This window comes from Struthio camelus, chromosome 5 (genome assembly GCF_040807025.1).
Source record: "Struthio camelus isolate bStrCam1 chromosome 5, bStrCam1.hap1, whole genome shotgun sequence".
Classification (NCBI taxonomy): Eukaryota; Metazoa; Chordata; class Aves; order Struthioniformes; family Struthionidae; genus Struthio; species Struthio camelus.
This window is the reverse complement of record NC_090946.1, coordinates 58,210,749-58,228,821: the sequence shown is the minus strand read 5'-3', so window position 1 is coordinate 58,228,821 and position 18,073 is coordinate 58,210,749. Positions and strand designations below refer to the sequence as shown.

Here is an 18,073-nt window from a genome sequence, read left to right as displayed (position 1 = left end):
AGGCTGTTACCTAGAAAGCACTACATGCAAGGCAGGCAGCTGTGTTTCTCCTTCTTGCTGAGAAGTTAGTTTTTTCCCTGCCAGTTCTTAAGAAAGATGAAAGCATCCCAGCATCCCCCTCTTCCCGTGCTTCAGGACTGGCACTCACCTGTGGAATTTGTCCCTGGCTCACAGGAGGCAGCACTGTTAAGGCTGTTCTGGAATCCATTTAGCTGCCTTTCAGTGGAGGTCACCCTGACAGGCAAAAGTGTCAGATTAGACCGAGATGAGAAGGGAAATACCAAGGAAGAATAAAGGTCTTGAACAAAAAATTGAGGGTTCTAATTTACATAATCTCACTAGGACTGTAGCTATGAAGCTGTGTGTGAACACGGCATGAAACGGGCAGTGACAGCCCCAAGAAGGCTGAGGGAGACATATAAGCACACAGCCACCAGCACGACTTCAGTGTGCCTAAAGCACTTAGTTGTTCCACATACCTTGGAAGCTGATTTTGGAGGATAAAGGAGATGGGAAATTACATTGGACTGCCAAAGCACAACACAACTAGTAATGCTGTTATCACCTTACTCCAGTGGTTTGAAGCAAAACGATTAAGCAACCTACAGAACAGAATTGCACACAAGGGGGCTGGCAAAACATGCTACGTTCAAATGTACACTTTGTACCTGCATCTTGTCTCAACAGACACAACTCATTGAGGCAGGATTTCTTACTTGTCTTGGCCGCTGCAACCCCCAGGAAGCATTTAGTCTTCAATAACCCAGTGCCAGTCTTCAAGAAGATACTTCATGCAAATTCTCCTGCATTTAGCTCAACATTTGAGATACAGTAAAACTGTACTCTGTGGAGTAAAACTGCACTTCCTGTGTTACAGAGATTTATCACTAAAATGAGACCATCTCTTCCTACATTAAAATGGGTTTACTCACAGGAGGAGTCACAACAGGATCTAGTCTGTCCTTAAAATATATAGAATCTATCCATTTATTCCTGATTTGTCCTCTCCTCCCTTATCCCTCTTGCCACTCTTCCTTCCTGCCTGGCACTGTTCTGATCAATCCAGACTTCTGCGCTTAGCACTCCTGTCTCTCTCTCTGCCACAATCCTTATTCCTCCACTCATTCAACTCCGCTGTGTTATACAGAGTTACTCCCCACTCTTCCCTGCACTGTAATCTTCAATCCCCACGTGAGACCCTGATGACTAACAGACCCAGGCACACGCGTGCAGTTTCTATAATGCTGTCTGAAACCTTTGGCCTTCAAATTTCAAAGTCAGCAAGTTGCCAGTAAGCCAGGTGCTCCTGGCAGCTGAAATGCCAGTGAGGGACTCTTGTATTTTCTCACAGTTGGATGTGAGTGAAATAAATTGGAGTCCAGATGGGAAAGGAGAAGGGTTCTGATACGATATTTGCAAAGCATAGCCCCTTACTTCAACGCAGCCATAATTTGAAATGCTATTGTCAAATGCTGTGCTTGTTTCTATTTTTATTGCCTCTTAGAGAGACTTTCGGATTTGTACTTATGCTTTCTTTTGCTGCTGATACTGCATGGTCCCTCTGGGAGCTGAGAATCCAGATGGACTCTTTATGCCTCTTGCATAAACATTACATGCTCATAATTAGCTTGCCTATGCTGTTAATGCTGCATGACTTTGGGTGAAATCCAGCTCACCCTTCTGTAGGTAAAATGAAAGACTAATAGTTGAAAATGTCATCAAGAATATCACCACATACAACAAAAAATCAACAGGGAACATTTACGCTTTGACCTTTAAGTGTGCTTTACCTTTAGAGAATCCCTTTCCCTCTGTAGACTTGTCCCCTTCTTTTTTGTCTACCCACACTTTATCTCAACTCTTGCGGTTTCAACTAGTACCTCCACACAGCTTATTCTCACGTCTACCTCTGTGTCCTAGATCTCTCATCACTCCATCTTAGCTCACCCCTCAAGTTCCCTCTGCTATTCTGATGGAAGTTCCAGTACCAGAACATATTCACTGCTTAAAATGAATTAATCCCTTTCTGCTTTCTTCCTTCTTGGGTTGGCTAAAATCCCACTGCCTTTCTCACTTTCTGGTTTTAATGTGTCATTTTTCCTTTCATTTCTCCAGTGCAAACCATTGCCATGCTCTCCATTTCTTCCTCTTTAATACTCACAAAAGCAGCCTTTCCCCACTGTCCACTCCACTTAAATATCTCTCATTGGCCTTTTTTATCTCTTATACATCTAACCTCTCCTTGAAATTGTCACTGACTTTTTTCATTTAGGCACTAAGCCACCGCTAAACTGCCCAACTTCAGACTGCAAATTTGGAGGATGCTCTTTTTCACAGATGACAGAGAAATCATATTTGCCTGACTAAATTTTGAATACCTTTATTGTAACAACCTAGTTGTTTAGGATGCTGTGAATGAATCTAGCGGGCCAGGAGGAACAGCACTGACGCTAACAAGTTTATATCACCCAAAGCCTAGGTTTGACAAGAGGACAGCAACAGATGTGAAGAACAGAGCCAGGGAGGCTTGCTCCTCTTTGTTGCTCTTGGAGAGGGTATCTCTGCATGTGTATCTGTGTGTATGATCTGAGGCTAGCCAGGGGCTAAGAGCTGCAGGTCTCATAAGCCCAGCTGTGTCAGGGTGTTACATCAAGCCACCTCTCTCCGATGCACTGCTATTGCTGCCAAAAACATCCCAGGGTCAGGCAGCATGATTAACCCAAATGCTCAGGAGCTAACAAACAAGTGTGCCTCAGTGCAGTGGTAGCAGAGAGTGAAAGGGGTCCCACTAACAGGTACATGCTTTCTCTCCTGCTATCTGTCCTCCTCGCAGTGAGCCCTTAGCTTGTATGTGTGATATGCCCAGCTCACTTGAGACACTTCACACGTGTCAGTGAATAACCACATATGGGGAAGACAGTGTACAAATCAGAACCACAGTGTTTTACAGAACCCTCTCTGTGGTCATTCCTCTACTTTTGGCACATTTGCCAGGCTTGGCTAGCCTGTCCTAAACCAGCTGGCTACTTCCATATCTGATTGCAGGATGCCACCCAACTGTGGGATGGACTTTCTGAACCCTGGAGAAATGCGTCACCTCTACCCTATTTCTGTACTGGTTACAATAGAGCAGAACTTTGGATCTTCTACTGCTGGCGCCATGCAAAGCAAATATACAAAAGAAGAACAAGGTGGAAAGAATTTGTGTCGTGGTGTTGTGACTTAAAGGGAGTACTTGTTCTGAAAGGCTTCCTGAATGGAGATGTTGGGAATGACACGTACACAGAAGTTCAGTACATGAAATTATGCCACGTTGAACAACACTCATGATAGTTTCTGATGTTCCAGCCTGTTGTTGGAAAACTCAGTGTTCTTCCAGGGCTCTGTCCCTTATAACATCTTGACCTGAGCGCTTGTTTTTGCTACTGGGTATTTCCTCTCTTTGTATATAGTGGCCTAGCATTAACAGCTGAATTTTTCTACAATCTTTTCTTTGACTGACAGTTATGTTCACAACCTGTCTAAGGCCTTTCTCTGCTTGATGCTGTCATAGTTCTTGACTTACAGAGAACAGTTCTCTGAAAAATTATCATGGGAATGACAGTGCAGAAATTTTTACTTACTGTGACTTAGTCATTCCTAAAAGCAGAAAGATTTTCTATCTACCAGCTGCATAAATGCACTCTGGGTTCTGACAGCAGAGCTAATATATTTTTCTGCTTTGTATGTTGTCATTTGTAATATGAAGGTCCTGTACACTAAATGCTGTTTCTGGGGACATCTGCTTCATCTCATGTCTTAAAAATGCTATTTCTGTGACCTCTGTCTCAAAATTCTGCTTTCAGTTATCAACAGGTCTCATCAGGAATAGAATGACTTGGTTCAGAGTCCTGCCAATACTAGTGGCAACATGCACAGTGGAAAGGACCCGACCTGACTCTTGGAAAGAAAGAAGAGTTTGTGGTGGTAGCTGTTCAAAAACTATCTTTCTACTTGTAATCTGAGCACATTTAATCAAAAATATGGAGCCCGGTGAGACCATTTTATGGGGCTACATTTCTGAATAGAGCTACATATTAAACAATTTCTCCCAGTTGCCGTAGTCTTTTTCCACACCTTAACGTGGGCCCCAGTTTTCCACGCTGTTAGCTTAAGCAAGGAGTCTGCTTTGGACACAATCCATTATAAAGTCAACCTACCACCTTTTACAAGTTGAGAGGGTGAGAAAACAAGAGAGAACAGGAATAGAAAAGAAAAGACTGAATTGTCTGGCTGTTCCATTACTTTTTTCCTTTATGTTCTAACCCAGTGAAGTGTCCAAGTTACAAGACAGTTTTTGAATTAGTAAGTAATGTTCATCTTTAGCATCTCATCCTGTTTGTAGTTGATTTTTCTCTTATTCTTTCCCTCTTCTTCTGGAGGCCATGTGTGCTGGCTAGGAGAGAAATGATAATGCATGCAAGAAAGAGATAGGTCAAAAAGACAAAGTTGACTCTAGTTTGTCTTCACAGTCCAGTCTCTAGAGGAATTCTACAAACAACTTTGAAAAGAAGATTTTTATTAAGATGTTCAACAACAGCCAGGAGGTGCAAAGAGCAGATAGAGAAATAAGTTCTGGCTTACAGGAATTTAAGAAAAAAAATGAGGCACAAGAGCTTTAACATCAGAATGAACTAAATGGGATTAGTTTCAGCGAGCATAAGTCTTGTGGCAATAATATATAGCACTGAGAGTTTCTTTGAGGAAAGAGGTCAGGAAAACAGCCAGAAAGAATTAGGGGTGAGTGCAGGTAGCAAATCAAAGATGACCTGACAGAGAAATGAAGCAGCCAAAAAGCCAAAACTACCTTAGATTTTACGGAGAGGGATAGTTGCCATGTCATAACCTAAGGATACAGTAGTCCCATGCTGGAAAATTACAGTTCTGGGTGCCACAATGCAAGCACTCTGACAAACTGAAGAAAATACAGTAAATTCAAGAGACAATTAAGGACTTGGCAGGTGGAACTACTATCTGAGGTTAACAAAACCTCAACAAGTCTAAGCAACACTAGGAATCTCCAAGAAGTAGAAGAATATTCAAGAGATGGAAAGTATTTGCAAGGGAAAGTGTTTAGGGTGGTTCAGGAAGGAGGAACAAGGTACAGCAGTATGAAACAAAGGATAAATTCAGATTGCATATCAGGAGAAACTTTCCAATAATAATGTTGTTTAGACTTTCAAATAGTCTTCTATAGCAAATGGTGGGATTTCTGCCACTCAAGTTTTTTAAAAGTCGACTACACACAGAGTCAGAGCATACCCTGTACAGAATAACCAGGGATGATAAAGAACAAGCTGGAGCATGTAAGGCAGCTTTTTCATCTCTTTATTCCTTTGAGGCAGAGGGTTCTCTCCATTCACTCTCCTCTGTTGATGCATCTCTGTTTTTTTCCTGACAACAATGGATGGATTACATTAGACTGAGACACAGTAGTTTTCAAAGGATCAGTTCTCAGTATGCTGGAAGAATAGCTGGGCACTGCTTTTTTCCATGTAAGTGAAAAAATGTTACTGCAAGATCCCATGAATGGCAAAAAAGGGTTCGGAGCCCTGTGCTGGAGTCTGAAAGGCAACTTGGAAAGTATTTCCGGAGTGGCTCCTTGCAGCCTTCAATACTTGGATTAGGTTTCTGAAATTCTGAAGGAATCTTTTGCTTTTTTTCCCCCTTCTGTGCATTTTTGGTGCTGAACTTTTTCCGGTTTTCCCACACTCCTGCCTGTCACAGAGCAGAAACCACAAAAATGCAGCAAAGTAAAGTCTGTCCAAGGAGCTGCAATTCCATCTCGCAAGGATAAACATTTCCTCTGCCAAGAAGTGAGCACAACACACCGGCATCTTCAAATACACATCCCTACTGCCCAGCAGAGAAACCCACTGACACAGCTTGTCACCTGTACTAACATGAGCCACCCAGCATAAAAGAAATCAGATAGCAAATCCACCAGCGTATACCTGCCAGATCTGATGTTCAAATCTGCACTTGCTGAGTTGACAAAGTCTACTAACATCTTGTTTTCTTTTTAAATAGTTTGGGGGAATGAATTTAGTGTGCTGTTTATTAAGACAGTAAGAGTACAGGCAGGAAGTATATGAGCTTCTCCAATACGGTTCTGCCCAAGCTCCTTAAATATGCCTTGCAGTTCCAGATTCGACCCCCACACACTGACTGTGCCCATCTTCACAAGGCCTTTCCTCACTAATTTTTTATTAAGCCTCCTCCCTTTTAACCAAGGGAGGGAAGGCAGAATCAGGGAACCTCACAGAAACCTGTTCAGAAAGGTTGACAGCTCTTCTGGTCATGGAGTATAAGGGAGGAAGTTATGAATGCAATTTTTCTCCTTCAGTATTCAGGGATGAAACAAGGCTGAGGATATACAAGGAAAAACCTGATGAAGGATTTAAATGACAGAATTGCTTTAGACCAAGAGGAGATAAACAGAGACATGAGAGGGAGCTACTAATGAAAGGTAAAGATAAGAAAAAAAAAATTGAATTCTTGTTCACATTCTCTTATAATGCACAAAAGAGAAGACACTCCAAGAAGCAGAAAGGAAGCAAACTTAAAGTAAGCAACACTTCATGAAGCACACTTGAGTGCTTTATTTTGTTTTTAAAAATAAACATACATCAAAGCCCTCTACCTTAGAACGGCAAGAACCATAACCAAAAGCTTAGTAAAAGTTAAGATAAGGATGGGTATGTCTACAGATAATGAGGAAAGCTATTGATAAGTTAGGCAGAATACAAACACTTTAAATGAAATAAACACTTGTGCTTGAAGGCATAAGTCGATCATTATGTGTTGGGTTTATGGGGAAACTTGGCTTAGGGGTAGATTAGCTTGTTAAGGCTAATTTTTTTTGGCAGCTTCTTCTGACCCAGCAGATTCTAGCCCCCATCAGGGATTAAACATGTGGCGGTGATTCAAGTGCCTAAACAAAGGTGTCAAGCACCATACTGTATGCTGTCAGTTATCTGAGACATCTGAATGGGACTGGCAGACAAAAAAACACAAGACCTACAGGAGACTTGTGCTCATCTGGAGCAGCAGCTGGAGGCCAGATGGCACAGCCCTGGGCATCTAAAATGGCACTAACAACTTGCATTTAGGTAACTGAATCTCACCCTGGATCAGACACTCCTCTGATTCAGTTTGGCAGTTCCTGTGTGTATGATGTTACAGTCCTGCTTACCTTACTTACCAACCTTACTGTTGCAAAACATGAAACTTTGGAAAAGTGAGCACCTACTGCAGTTTACATTAGTCAAGGTGTTCTGAGATTTGATCTTGGATAGCATAGCCAGAAAGATCTGTGCCTGAGTCACTTGTAGACAGGTTCTTCTCCCAGATTCCTTTTGTGGGGGATGAGTGTCAACTCCCTGGTTTTGATGGGAGAGATAAAACTTACATGGAAATCCTCTGCGTTGCAGCCTTTCTGACCACTGCCTGCCTGTGGTTTGCTGGAGGCTTTGGAACCAGCTGAGAAGGCATACTCTGGGATGGCATCACTTTGTGCACACTGGCTGCCTTCTGGATACTGGAAGTGGTACTTGATGTCTTGCGGGCAGCAGAAGCAGCCGACATAGATATATGGCTGGTGCTGGATTGCGGGTGGTTGACAAACAGAGCCTGGCAAAAAAAGAAAACAAGAATACCATAGTGTGCCTCTGAATATCACTGAGAGAGCTGGCGGAGTGGGTGACATTTTTGTAAGGGAGAATATCTGCCCGGTGAAGGAAACCTCCAGGGTTCCAGGGACCTTCCCAAGCAAAAACAAAAAGAGTTTAGTGATCAAATCAGTGAAGTAGTTTTAAAGCTAAATTTGCACAATGGGACTAGCTTCTGAACCCTTGCACACTGGGCTTAGCTTCTAGGAAGGCAAACAAGCTCATTGCTGCCACAGAATGATACTGTTCCAGAGGGAGAAAAAAAGAAGAGGTCACCATCCCCAACCAGATCATGCAGTGGGTCCCATCCTCAGAGAAACATAGCTTTTATAGCTTTTACCCATTTTATGCATCTACTTTGCCAAGGTATTCTTTGTGTGGGAGCTGGAATTGAGACAGTCATAGGAAAGAAAAAGGTTATAGGGAATATGTTACAATGCCACTTCTTCAGTCCAGCCATCTAGGTGCTCAGAGTAACAGGAGGCTCTAAGGTACCTCCTTGAATAAGGGATTTTAGGCTGTCAACTGACAGAAAGGAAATCACAGTAATATCACAGAACAAAAAATGTTTCTATGCCTAAAGCAGGTGGGGAGTTAAGCATGCTGCAGATTTGATAAATGGAATAAAACAATCTGCATGTTATGAGACACTGGAGAACTCAGCAATGGAGCTGGCGAAGGGAGGAGCGAGGAATTGTTCCCTGTGTGAGCTCTGCAAAACACTCAACTCTTTTTTAGAAAGGAGCAACCTGCTGGGAGTTCTGCCTTGTCTTTTCTCAACGTTAGTCAGATTCCCAGGGCAAAGAGGCAATGCCATAACCATGCAGTTTAGTGGCTACAGAGCAATGACAGAAGACAGGGGAATAGCTGAGCACCCACCAGTCACCTCAGAATGACCTTGGTAGCAGTGCACTTCACTGCGTTTGTCCTCAGTTTCTTCTCTGGTGAAAAATACACAAAGCCACAGAGAGTGGGCTCCAGGCTCCACAGAAAACCACAGTCTGAGGGCTGGCTGAGTCTCAGCATAAAGACAGGAAAAGCCCCTCTCCCCCGCAATTCTCTGGCAAATGGCAGGGCACTTGTGTGTGGGAAGACGTTTCTGACAGGCAGAGCTCTAGAGAGAAAAGGAAGTGCAGGAGCCAAAACAGGCCTGTTTCCTAACCAGAGCTCACTGACAAGATCCCTTTGAGCTCTCCAATCCTTGTTAACCTCTCCCTCCCCTGAAGCTCTATCTTGATCCCAGCTTTCAGATTTTGAATAACTAGCTGGTATAAATGCCAAAGTCTGGAACAAAGCAGAGAAAAAAAAAACAAATCAAACTAAAACAAAACTTGGTCTAGTCTGTTGCTCCCCTTCTTATTCAGAGGTCACACTTCACTGTGCCTTGTTTGATACTATGCATACTATTTCTTTTAAATTCTTTTTCTTCTTAATAAAATCACTATGATCCTGGAGTCTGCAGAACATACAGTCTTAATCTCTGCCCTCAACATGCGTGGGCAAGAGGTCTATCACCCCCAAGAAACGGCAAACATGGATGCCTGTAACAAAGTCTGATCAGCAAAAGCTGGGCTGAGACCTTCCTAAAGAAAGGTCATAGATGTTTTTCTTGGGGATAATGGACGTCCAAAAAGGCCTTTGTCTCCATGCTGTGCTGAGATCCTGGCTGCCTTCCAGGCAAGGATGGGGAGACTGGAAGCTGACACGGACCATGGCTTCTGGATTCAGCTACAAAGCATACTGCCCTACTGTGAACTCCACAGGGACAGAACAGGAAACCAGGAGAAGCTACTGTACAAATAAAAAGGGCAGCTGAGGAGAACAGAGCCTGACCACACAAAGGAAGGGTTGGGAAGGGATTTCAGCACACCCAAAAAAGCCCTCAACACCCAGGATCCTGAAGGTTCAGCATAAGCCTAGAGAAACCCTGACAGAGGCAGTTCTGGAGCAGACAGTGCCCTACAACTATTAGTACTGCAAGGAAATAACTTGGAAATCATGTTGCCTGGCTAGCAGATTGGACTCAAGGCTGAGGAGATGTGCTTCCCTGATAAGTTCTTAGAGGTATAAATCTGAAAAATACTTTAGCACCTAGTTATGTATAGCCACATAGCACAAGCATTTTCTGCTTCCATTGAGGTTGCATGAACATTTAGTTTATTTTCTAGTTTTCTTTGTTCCTTTGTAGAGAAAGACATCAAAAGACAGCAGAGAAAATGACCCCAGCGCTTTAATAAATTGTTTTCTTCTTTAACATGACTATTTTTGTGGCAGTTTATGAAAGATCTCAACTCTGGGCTCAGTGGCACTTTGGTGTTTAAAGAAAGAGAAGAAGAAAAGGAACTTTACTGGGTTTTTTTCCTCTTTTCCTTCTCTATTTACATTTTTTTCCCCTTTGCCTGGTTCTTGCTATCTAACCAAGAACACTATAGGATTTTTTTTAACTGAAAATAATGTAAAACATTAGAGAGTTAATTCTCTTGCACAGTTTTCCTCAGAAGTAGCAACATTCAGAGAAGGACAAAATTAACCCTGTTTGGCAGGTGGAGAATCTTAGGCACTGACAGAGAAAGTGATCTTCCCCTAGCCAGACTGAGGCAATATAAAAAGGTAGGTTAAGAATTCAGAGGAGATCTTGACTCCCCCTATTCGCCCATTAGATCACACCTCTCTTGCATCCACATCTACACATGAACACCACAGACAAAGCATTAGCTGAACAAAAATAGTAATTTTCAATTAGAAAATATCAACACATACAGCTTATCATTAAAGACAATGCGTATCTAAAAGTATTAGCTAGTAGCAACCAATCTTGGACTGCTCGTGATTAAAAGCAGGGAGGTAATACAAGTTTGAAGAAAAGCAGATATATTAGTGATCCTCAAAACCGGAAAGAATGTTCCTGGCACTTACCATCCCTGTATCTAACACCCATCCCTAGCACAGTAACGGAACAAATGTTGCAAGCAAAAACATGCTCACTCTGTGACCAGAGGAGCTAATGAAGCTCATTTCCTGTGAATCTGTCTTGGGGCTGAATCTTACAGTATCTAATATAAAGCATGCCCCAAATTATGCTTCCTTTATGGGTTTGGGGCATTCTTGTGTGGATTTTCTGCTGTCTAACTAGGAGCGGCCTCATACTGCAGCCTTTGCCTTAGTGGGAACAGTGGCTGAGTCTCCTTCCCATATCCATAGCTCTTTATTTTCATGAAATTAAAAAAAAATCAAAAAACAAAAACATAGCTTTGAGATTTCTATCCCATAGTCATTCAGTCTAAAGTGGATCAACAAGTTTGAAGATGATGAGAGACACAGCAGTGTATGGGAAATAACAGATAGACAGACACAATACACACACACGTAACCTGACTGCACAAAGATCTGTGCAGCTAGGGAGCCTGTTCCAAAGCAGTAACACAGGAAACTGAGATGTTGTTCAAAAGCAATAAATAATGATGAGGATTTGATTAAAAAAAAAACAAACTGTTAGTAAAACAACAGCATTTTCAATGACATTACAAAAATTCAGACAATCAAAAGGCTGGAAAACTTTTGGATTTGTATCAATTGTTTGGTGCAGATTCCTTCAAATATTCGTTTATAAGTTCAGTTAAATCAATGTGGATGTAACAATCATTTGAATTGAAATTTGACAAAATTGCGATAAGCAACAGGGTCAAAATATACTATTAACTGCCACAGTGCTAAATTGTAGGAAGAGGAACATCTTGAGGTGATTAACAAATTAAAAAAGGGAGAGCAAATTCATAGTATTCACAGACTGTCCTGAAGCAGGTCGTCTCTGGTAAATTCTTCAGAACAGGGACTAAAATATACTAAATTAAATTGACTCGGTGCTTTTTCCCTTGTCTCTCTCTTGGCTTGTGGTTTATCTTTTTAACTGGGAGCTCTCAGAGGCAAGGATTGGGTCATATCATTTTATTGGAAGGATACTTAATACATCTGGGTGTTACCATAATTCTAATAATAGTGACGGAATCAGAAACATGGGGACAAAGCTTCAGCTGGTATAAATCAGCACAGACTACTGCTTTCGGAACAGTTGTTCTACTTTACTTAGACTGAGACTTTGACTCATCAGTATCACAAGATTCAAATAGGAAAAATGGCAGTTAGCACATCTAGAGGGAAAACAATCTGAGGGAGAAAGCTGCAAAACAAGAATGAACAAGAGACTGAAGGGTAAGAGAGGCTGCAAATCCGACAGCAGTCCAATATACAACAGTTCAGAAAACAGTTAATGATGTTTAAGGCTGCATTCAAAGAAGCTCTGTGTTGCCAGGTAGGAATAATATAGTTCAAGGAACGTTAGGAATATTATTTTGAACATTCAATGTTCCTAGTCAGATAGGAATAAGCTGTAGGGAATTCAGGAAAGACAAAGTCAAAAGGAAAAACCGTTTGCTAAACTTTCACAAAATGAGGAATATTTCAGAGAACATAATATTTCTAAATGATTAAGAGAGGAGAATTATTTAGGATGAATTTAGCCCAGTGTTTTATAGCATAAAATCTATTTAAACTTCTGACTGAAAATGTGATCACAAGTGATCACACAACTCACTAACAAGATTTATGTCATGCTTAACATGACTTTTTTGATATAAGTAGGAGTGATAGGGATCATTCCACTATATGATTGAACTTTTCTTGCTTTAATTTAGCTTATTTCCCATGTGAAATGTTTGGCATAAAACTCTAAACCCAGTAGATGCTGGGCTAAGCAGACAGAGCATAGCCACACAGAGGAGGAGGAACCTCCCTAACAGCTAATGGCATCTTTCCAGTACAGGAAACAATTAGAGAATAAACAATGATGGTATATTAACTGCCTTGCCAACTGCAGCAGTGATACTAACATCTAAGTCATACCATGTCACATGAAGTCTCCTTTAAACACTAAAAATACTGCTATAAACCAGTTTTTTTATGCCTTTTGGTTTAATTTTGTAATCCTTGTTCCTTGATTCTGTTGATATCAGATTTAGGCCTCTTGTCTCCACTTTCAAACTCTGCCCCTATCCATTTTATCTCTTTTCTCAAGCCTTGCATTACATTTGTTCCTCGGCCCTATCACTGCACAAAGCTTTATCCATTTGTTTGTTAAATCTTCATCCAGTCCATTTGGTACTTTTCTTTTGCGCAGACCCAGGGAATGAAATACCTGGTCTGGTAATGAAGGTCTATTTCTACCAGCCTACACTGGGCAAACCAACTTCCACATAAAGTAAATGGAAAGTGTTGGTTATTATTCTCCTTCCTCCACCTGCATAATATTTTTTACTCTGTAAATTGTGAAATGCTTGGAGGAGGAATAATCATTCTTAAGTATCTGGAAAGTGCTTAACCAAGAGTGGGTACTACCACAAATGAATACACAATAAGCTCTCATGATCAGATACTCTCCCCTACATGGTGGGGGGAATATTCCTATTACACAAATATTTGGCTAGGAACTTCTACCTGTATTTTCCAACACATTCAGCTCAACTCCAGCATACTGAACTGGCTAACGTACGGGCAGAAGCATTTATCTGTGCTATTAATAATGGTACTTCTGTTACTTGTTCACATGCTATCCATATACAACCAGTCCAGCTGTCACAAAGAGAAGGAAAGACAGGCATCTAATCACATTGTATGGTCATGCCAAGTCCAGGGCGTGCCTTCAGATATCTTGAAAAATGCATCTCAGCTACTAACAACTGACTAGTCTGCCTTCCAAGCCATGACGAGAACTTGAACAATCATAAGAAATGCATGGCTTAGAGATATGCTGCATGAATTCCCCAAAGCAGAGAGATCATGACACTCTTTCAAGTGACAGGCATTTCCCTTTTTGGGATATATTTCTTTGGTTGACGGAAGTAAGCTTTCACAGTTACGAAGCATTTTATATAGTGGGTCAGTGTTAATCAGATAAACTGACGACACAGGGGGGAGGTCATTTTCTGACAATCATCTGATAACTGTCTGACAACAGCCAAGACCAAAACTGAGGCCTCCCAAGCTCCAGAGCAGTGCTCTGGCCAAGTAGCCCTTTAGTTCTGGTTAAGATCATCTGGGAAAAATCCAGGATCAGCTAAAAAAGGTGAATCCAAACCCATGGAGCCCACACTGAGGTCAAGCCCTTGTTTTTTGCTTAACATTCCTTCCCCTCATAGCCAGGCTCTGATGGTGGTATAGAATGTCCAAACTGTCCTGCTAGACCTCCTTCCCTTTGCAGAGCTTTAAGTATTAGGAGAAGCAGAGGCAATTTCCAGATAGATGCAGAAATTTTTTTGGCCTTGTGCAACACACTTTCTTAGATCAGAGTAACAATTGTTGACTGTGTCCTGACCAGTCTGCTAGTGCGATGATTGTGCAAAATGTAATCCTTCTCACCATGATGAGGGCTTCCTATAAAAGACCTAATTGATGCGATACTCTGAATGCTCCCAGTTCCATGTATCTTACTTCCAGAATACTAGTATGCTTTCTCTATTTCCAGCATCCATGCCAAGCTGCTGGTGAAAAAAGAACAGGGAAAAACATGATCTGTATCAGAAAAGATCTTCACAAAGGGAAAAGAAGGTATGAAAAAAGGAAAATGACAAAGGAGATGCACAAAGAAGCATTGAATTTGAGGCTCTCAAGCTCTGCAGAGCACAGAATGAGAGACTCACCTTCTCCTAGCTCCTCCTGTATCTCCAGCTGCTAATCTGATGAAGGACACTAGAAACATTTTCAATACTTTCCTGACAAGATTTTGCAAAATTAGTGGTCAGTGTCACTGGCACAAGGATGCTCTATAACAGAAATGGAGATGAGCTAGGAAAACAGAAGGTAGGATGGGAATGAAGGACTTCAATGTATCGGATAAGACAACAATGGAGGAAGCATATCTCAATACATGGGAAAGAACAGAAGGGAGAGGCTGGACAATGGGAGACAGGTGGCTCAGGTAACACTGCCCAGGAAATGTGGTAATGCCCTGCAGGCTGGGAGAAGCTAAATTGATGGGGGTGGCGAGGGTAGGGGGGAAGAGGACAGATGACGGGAGCACGAAAAGGTGGAACGGAAGCAAAAACAGTCGGAAGGAGATATCGGACAGACAGCATGCAAGCAGCAGCAAGGGGAAGGCAGTTCTTGTGAAGGCAAGCCAAGGGGCTGAAGTCTGAAAGGCTCACTAGCAGAAGACAGAGGTCAGTGACAACAAACTAGAGAGGGAAGAGGGGATAGATGGGTGAAGATGAGCATAATGCAATGACAGGGAGGGGCAACAGAAGATGACTACAATTGTAACTGGAAGAGGAGGTCTGCCTGGTTCTAAAGTCTAGTGGGAAAGGAAGTGCCCAAGAGAATCATTTTATTAAGAAGCGGTTTTCACTAGAGAAAGTCTGAGAGCATCCATGTTCAGCAAATCCCTTTCTTCATTAATGGCAACTTTAGAGCAGCCTGAGCCCTGCAGCATGGCAATGGCCTCAATGCTGTAACTCTGAACTGCTTGGCTCAGAGGGAGAAGGGGAGGGAGAGAGGGAAGGGGGATTTTGTGGGGGTGAGTGGAGTTTTAACAAAGAATCACTTTAACAGAAACTCCTGAGTAATGGCTCTGCCCCAGGCCAAGAATAACATCAGCTCAATGTCAGCAATTAGAAGAGGGCTCAGCCAGGCTCCATGGCCAGCTACGGCCTCCTCATAGGCACAGTCCAGCTCACAGCCCTCCCCTGAGCTCATAAGCAGCCTCTACTGCCCACCCAGAGCCCCTAGGATGAAGATGAAAGGAAGAACTCATGCTCAGAGCGGCAGCAAACAGACTGGAGGTGGGGGAATTTGGGGAAGGAAACCACATGGCTGAGTGAGGGTTTTGAGAGGAGTGTGAGGAGCAAAGGTGGAAGTGCCTCTCCCTCAAGACTCTTTTAGAAAACGATGGGGGCAATCTGACTATAAGTATTCTCATGGACCCTGACTAATGACTCATCTGCTTCACAGGAGGGAGAGTGGGTGATCAGACCTCTACATGTCAGCTCTGCTCTTTGGAGCAGAGCTCCAAATTTTGTTGGAGTCCAGCCCTGCCAGACTGCCCAGCTAATACATCCCTCCTAATGCAGATCAGTCTCTTCTGAGTGGAGATTTATTCACCTGAAGACTTCCCTTAGCAGGGAAGCCTTTTGGCCATCATTCAGAAGAAAGAACACACCTCCTTCTCCATAATAAGAAAGGAGGGTAATGAGTGCATCAATGAGCTCGTTCTGACCTTGGAAGATTCCCCAGGTAGAGTGGAAATGCTGTTCCATACACAGTGGTTCACCCTTGGCATCTAGGAATCATCCAACACATCAAGAATACAAACTCATTTTCATATTTCCTCTAGCTCTTGGACATTGAGACCACCTTTTCTCCTTGCAATTGTAACAAGGGGTCATACATGTGTCAGTTTGCTCAGTGCAAGGCAGCGAAAGATCTTAAATATAACAATGGAAAAATGTGTAGGAGGCCTAGAGAAGATTTTTAAGGTTGCGAGGAAAGCTTGCACCTGGGATCAGGGTCAGTGACCATGTCTTCTGCACACTTAAGGCTCTTAAAAGAAGTTAACGTATTCCTTCAAAAGAAAGATTAAGATTCTCCTAAATCAAGTACTGCTGTTTTGATGACTGCCTTTGAAGACGTTTAGGAGGCCAGTTTGGTTCAGATGAAGCCCTGATGGCGTCCAGTTGCCACAGAAGACACCTACAGCTGCCAACACAATTTCAAGACCCCATGTTTGGAAATACTGAAATGCAATGATGACCCAACTTGAGGCATTACCTGAGACAAACTCAAGTAAAAGCAGGAGGATGTCATCCAGTGATAGGATTAACTAACACAGAACTGGGAAGACTACAGACAGTTATAAGGATGTCTGAGGCACTATAAAAAGATGCACCAATATCAGCCCCAAATTGGTGCAGTAAAGCAAGCAGCAGCATGCCAATAGGCAAACAGAGGAGGATGCTGATGCAGTAAAAAAGGCCAATAGGAACCACAGCATCAAAACATTATCAAAATCACTTCATGTAATACTAGGTCTGTTGTCATAACACGCTGGAAGAGCTACTTCCTCCACAGAAGCTGTGCCACTTATGCTGGCTCTGAGTTGGTCCTGTACTTCTAGGACTCAGGACTGTCACCTCCCGGACAGGATTTTTCTTAGTTACCTGGTGCCGAACTTGGCTTTGCTCCAACAGCTGTCGAGACTGAATTTTCTGCTGCTGAAGTTGCTGCACAGCAAAATGGAACTGATTGTTGGGATGTGCCAGCTGACTCCCTGTCACCTTGCTGTAGACGCTGTTCTCTAACTCCTCTTCCCAGGCAAAATGATCACTCTCCGGAGCCCTGAGAAAAGAAGAGCCATCACATCATCATTCTGCATATAAGGACTCTTGCTTACAGGACACTGCTGCTTCCCAAAGATCCCCTAGTACCTAGCCAGGTAGGAATTTGTATTAAGTGGCCTCTGGCAAATACAGTATCTGCCACAGGTGCATGGCACCACCTGTGCACCAGGTGCACCACCTGTGGCTTTGCTAAAGAGTTTCTTGAATTCCAGGCTGGGACTGTACTACCAGCTTTAGCATTCATACTTGAGGGCAAATAAAGGAAGAGAAAAGAGAAGGAAAACTCAAGACTGGAGCATGTCCATGGCTGATTAACTCTGAAGAGAGGCAGAGTTGCAACAAAAGAGGAGCTAAAGATTCCCATCACTAGGGAGATAGATATTTGTTTAGATTCATAGAAATTTTGTTAATACACTAACATAAGGTTTATACCAAGCATACGCATGCTGCAGTGAGGGTGGAATAAAAGACAGACATACAGTGTAATACCCACAGAGGGGACAAAGGACTGGTACAGTCAGGTTGCAATTAGGGCCAATATTGGCTCCATAGAGTTACAGTTCAAAAGACCTGAGGGGACTGAACGTGGGTTCATTTCTTTCATCATCTGAGTAAAGTAAGCCTTTCCCAGACTAGCAAAAGCCTCCTGCAAAGAGGAAGGAGTTCTTACAACCCAAGCTTATATGGTGGTAGTTCAGCTGTGCCCTGTAACATGATAAGTGCCAACAGGAGCTCATTGGCTTGCTTTGAAGTTTGTAAGCCTGGGCCAGAAGGCAGCTACAGCACACTTTTACACAGGGCCTAGGGGCTTTGCAGAGAGCAGGTGGCAGACTGACAGGGCCACGAGGTGTCCTGAAGAGGCTACAGTGGCCCAGCAACCCACACGCTCTGTGCTCACAAGACAGGATGCCATATGGCCCACTGAATACTGACACTCTGGCTAATAAAACCTTCAAGCCACAGTGCCTGAGCTTCCCAAGT

The 18,073-nt window shown here is 42.7% G+C and overlaps 1 protein-coding gene across 19 annotated transcripts in view; it reads right to left on the bottom strand.

Moving 5' to 3' along the window:
* TTLL5 (tubulin tyrosine ligase like 5) overlaps positions 1-18,073 on the bottom strand; it is a 140,018-nt gene that overhangs the window by 11,255 nt on the left and 110,690 nt on the right. For 15 of the 19 annotated variants that reach the window (XM_068946606.1, XM_068946612.1, XM_068946608.1 and 12 more), the window contains 3 exons: positions 16,913-17,090; positions 7,451-7,671; positions 149-234 (listed from right to left, as the gene is read on the bottom strand). In XM_068946606.1, coding sequence (XP_068802707.1) covers positions 149-234; positions 7,451-7,671; positions 16,913-17,090 — 485 coding nt within the window. Of the gene's footprint in view, positions 1-148; positions 235-7,450; positions 7,672-16,912; positions 17,091-18,073 lie in introns of those variants that run through there. The other 4 variants (XM_068946613.1, XM_068946620.1, XM_068946621.1 and 1 more) reach the window with 2 other exon arrangements.